General features: G+C 32.4%; 1 protein-coding gene across 1 annotated transcript; it reads right to left on the reverse strand.

The window, feature by feature from the left end:
- Nucleotides 1-692: 692 nt before the first annotated feature.
- On the reverse strand, nucleotides 693-2550 carry LOC125842978 (uncharacterized). Its single transcript, XM_049522242.1, has 2 exons — nucleotides 2078-2550; nucleotides 693-990 (listed from the first exon to the last, which is right to left on the reverse strand). The coding sequence occupies exons 1-2, from the start codon at nucleotides 2548-2550 to the stop codon at nucleotides 693-695; spliced, it is 771 nt and encodes a 256-aa protein (XP_049378199.1).
- Between the last annotated feature and the right edge of the window lie 217 nt (nucleotides 2551-2767).

Genomic DNA, 2767 nt, shown 5'->3' on the forward strand with positions numbered 1-2767 from the left:
AAGAGAAGATGGAAGAGAACGATGAAGAAAAATAAGAGGAGAAACTAAAAGAAAAGAAAGAAGAAGAAAGTGAAGAGGAGAATCTGGAAGAGAAGAAAATGAAGCAAGTGGAGAAGAAGAGAAAGAACAACAAGAGGAGAAGATAACAGAGAATGAAGAAGAGGAAAAGTTGGAAGAAGAAGGCTTGGCCACTGATGTGGCAGAAGTGGAAAAAGAAATAGACGTGATGGGTATTGTGATAGAGCTTAATGGTGAGGTTAGTGGTGATGAGTAAGGGCAGTTGTTATTTTTGTGATGGTTATTCCCTGGTGTTTTAAGACAATTTTTGAAATTGTTCGTTTTTTATGACAATTGGTTTTTGTGATAGTTGGGTTTTCCCTGGTTTGAAGACAAATGGTTTTTTGATATAGTTTTTTAGACAATAGTTTTTTGATAAGTTGGTTTTTAAGAACATGGTTAAAGTGGTTTGTTGTTTTGTTGTTTTTGACGACAAAAATGTACATCTGACAGTTTAACATATTTTATATGAAGGGTTTTTAGATTTCTTATTAATCTATGTCTTAATAAACTTGCATGTCTAATACTAGAATTTGTTATCACTGTTGATCTATAACATTATCGATCAAAAATAAAAGATATAAGAGTGCAATAAATAGAGAAAAATACTTTATTTATTCAGCACTACATTCCTGTTACACATTTGTTACACATTTCCAAAAAGCAAACACTAAAAATAAACCACACAATATAGCTTTTAGGCCTTTTTCTTTTTCTTCTTCCAAAATCAACATTTCTTTTAGTTGATCTCTATCTATTTCAGCATCTTTTAGCAACACTTTCAAGTGATTCCTCTCCTCTTCGACTTCTTTTAAGAAAGTCATTAGCAGATCCCTATTTTCTTCGAATTCCCGTAGCTTTGTTAATATTTCAAATTTGGCAACGCCTTGAAAATTCGATGGCCTACTCATTGATGATTCATTTTCAAGCCGCCTAAAAAAAAAGCATATGCCAACTGCACAATTAAAGAATTGTCGACCTGGATTTGTATTGGTGTGTGACGTCCTCAATGTAGCTGGATTACCATAATGACAATTGTAAGACTTTTTTACATTGGATGTTTGAGATGCTTGAGACATTGTAAAAATGGAGGTGTTTGAGTTGTTTATGAGGGTTTGAGTTGTTTATGAGAAAACATTGAAAACAATGTTTGAGAAAACATAAGTATGTTCTAAAGATGTTGATTGTATAACCACAACTCTTCCTCGTACATCACTAATCACCACACCCAATTTATGTGGACTCTTACATGATCATATGACTTGTTTAAACTTATTTAATTGGATAAATTTCAAATATATAATTTATTATTGATTAATTACTGTCTTCTTTAAATTCTACTAGTTTTGGTCACTACATAAGTGTCAGATTCTAGTTGGTGAACTATCGACAATGCGTTAACATAAATATAAATCCGAATATACCTTACTAATGTCAGAGTGTAATCTCATATGTCATACATACACCTTACACATATAGATGTAATCGATTGTATAAAGGGATCATATATTTTTATAACCAGTAAATATTTAGTTATACAAATTTTACAACGATAAAAAAAGTTCAAATTGCTACTTTTTTTTAATGGTAACATCTATATTTTTTACAATTCATTAAGGATTTGTTTGGTAGAGTGTATATGCAAATAATGCTTGTATTAGTTATAGTTGAATTAGTTATACTTAGATTATTTCTTAAGCATTGTTTGATTTGGTGCATTAAAACTAGTCACAAATGTCATTCTAATCCATTCTAATTCTAATTCTTAATCATATTCTAATTCATGCATTAGAATCATTGCATTACAAATATCATGAATTTTCATATATTAATAATACACAGCTTAATAGACAGTGTACACAACGTATGTCATCTTTTGATTGATCTATATTAGATCATGAGTAATTACGATAATAGATGACAATAAATTGACCAATATGCTGGCAATAGCTTGATTACAATAGCAAAAAAAAAAAACAGTAGCTTGATTACAAAAACAAATTCAATCAAGCTTGTTTACGATTTGTTGTTGTTCACACACGTAGTTCTCTTGTGTCCGATTCTCTTACAAATTGAACATTTGTTCCTTCTCTTGAAATTCTTATCGATGCCTTTGACACATTTTCTTCTTTTTCTTCCAAGCTTGGTATCGACAAGAGGCGGAAGAATCTTCACACTAAGCAATTCTTCTGGAACACACCATTCTGACTCGAGAGGGACAACATTAATAGAATCCATGTATGCAAGAAGGTACGCTTCAACTTTATACAAAGGCGAAGAGTACTCATAGATGCTCATACCATACTTATTGCCATGCTTTGATCGCAAAACGGCCATCGCGTGAGCACAAGGTATCTTGATCAATTCATATTTCCTACATGAACATGACTTTTCTAGTAGGTCCACATAGGCAGTAACACCCGCACCGAACACGGTAAATTGATTGCCATCTCCGATTACATTCTCCACATACAAGGAATCGCCTTCGATCATTTTTTTTCTTGCTATTTTTCGGCAGCCAGTACCATTTGATTACCCATTGATTTGAGGATATATGCATGCCTCTCCCTAAATAATTCTCCAAACCTCTTAGCAATCGAATTAAATATAAATGCCACATGATACTCTCTTCCGTCTATCAACATAGCATTGAGTGACTTGGCGATATTTGTGATCATAACATCATATCTATTGCCAGGAAAATGTGCCC

Source organism: Solanum stenotomum, chromosome 10, assembly GCF_019186545.1.
Source record: "Solanum stenotomum isolate F172 chromosome 10, ASM1918654v1, whole genome shotgun sequence".
Classification (NCBI taxonomy): Eukaryota; Viridiplantae; Streptophyta; class Magnoliopsida; order Solanales; family Solanaceae; genus Solanum; species Solanum stenotomum.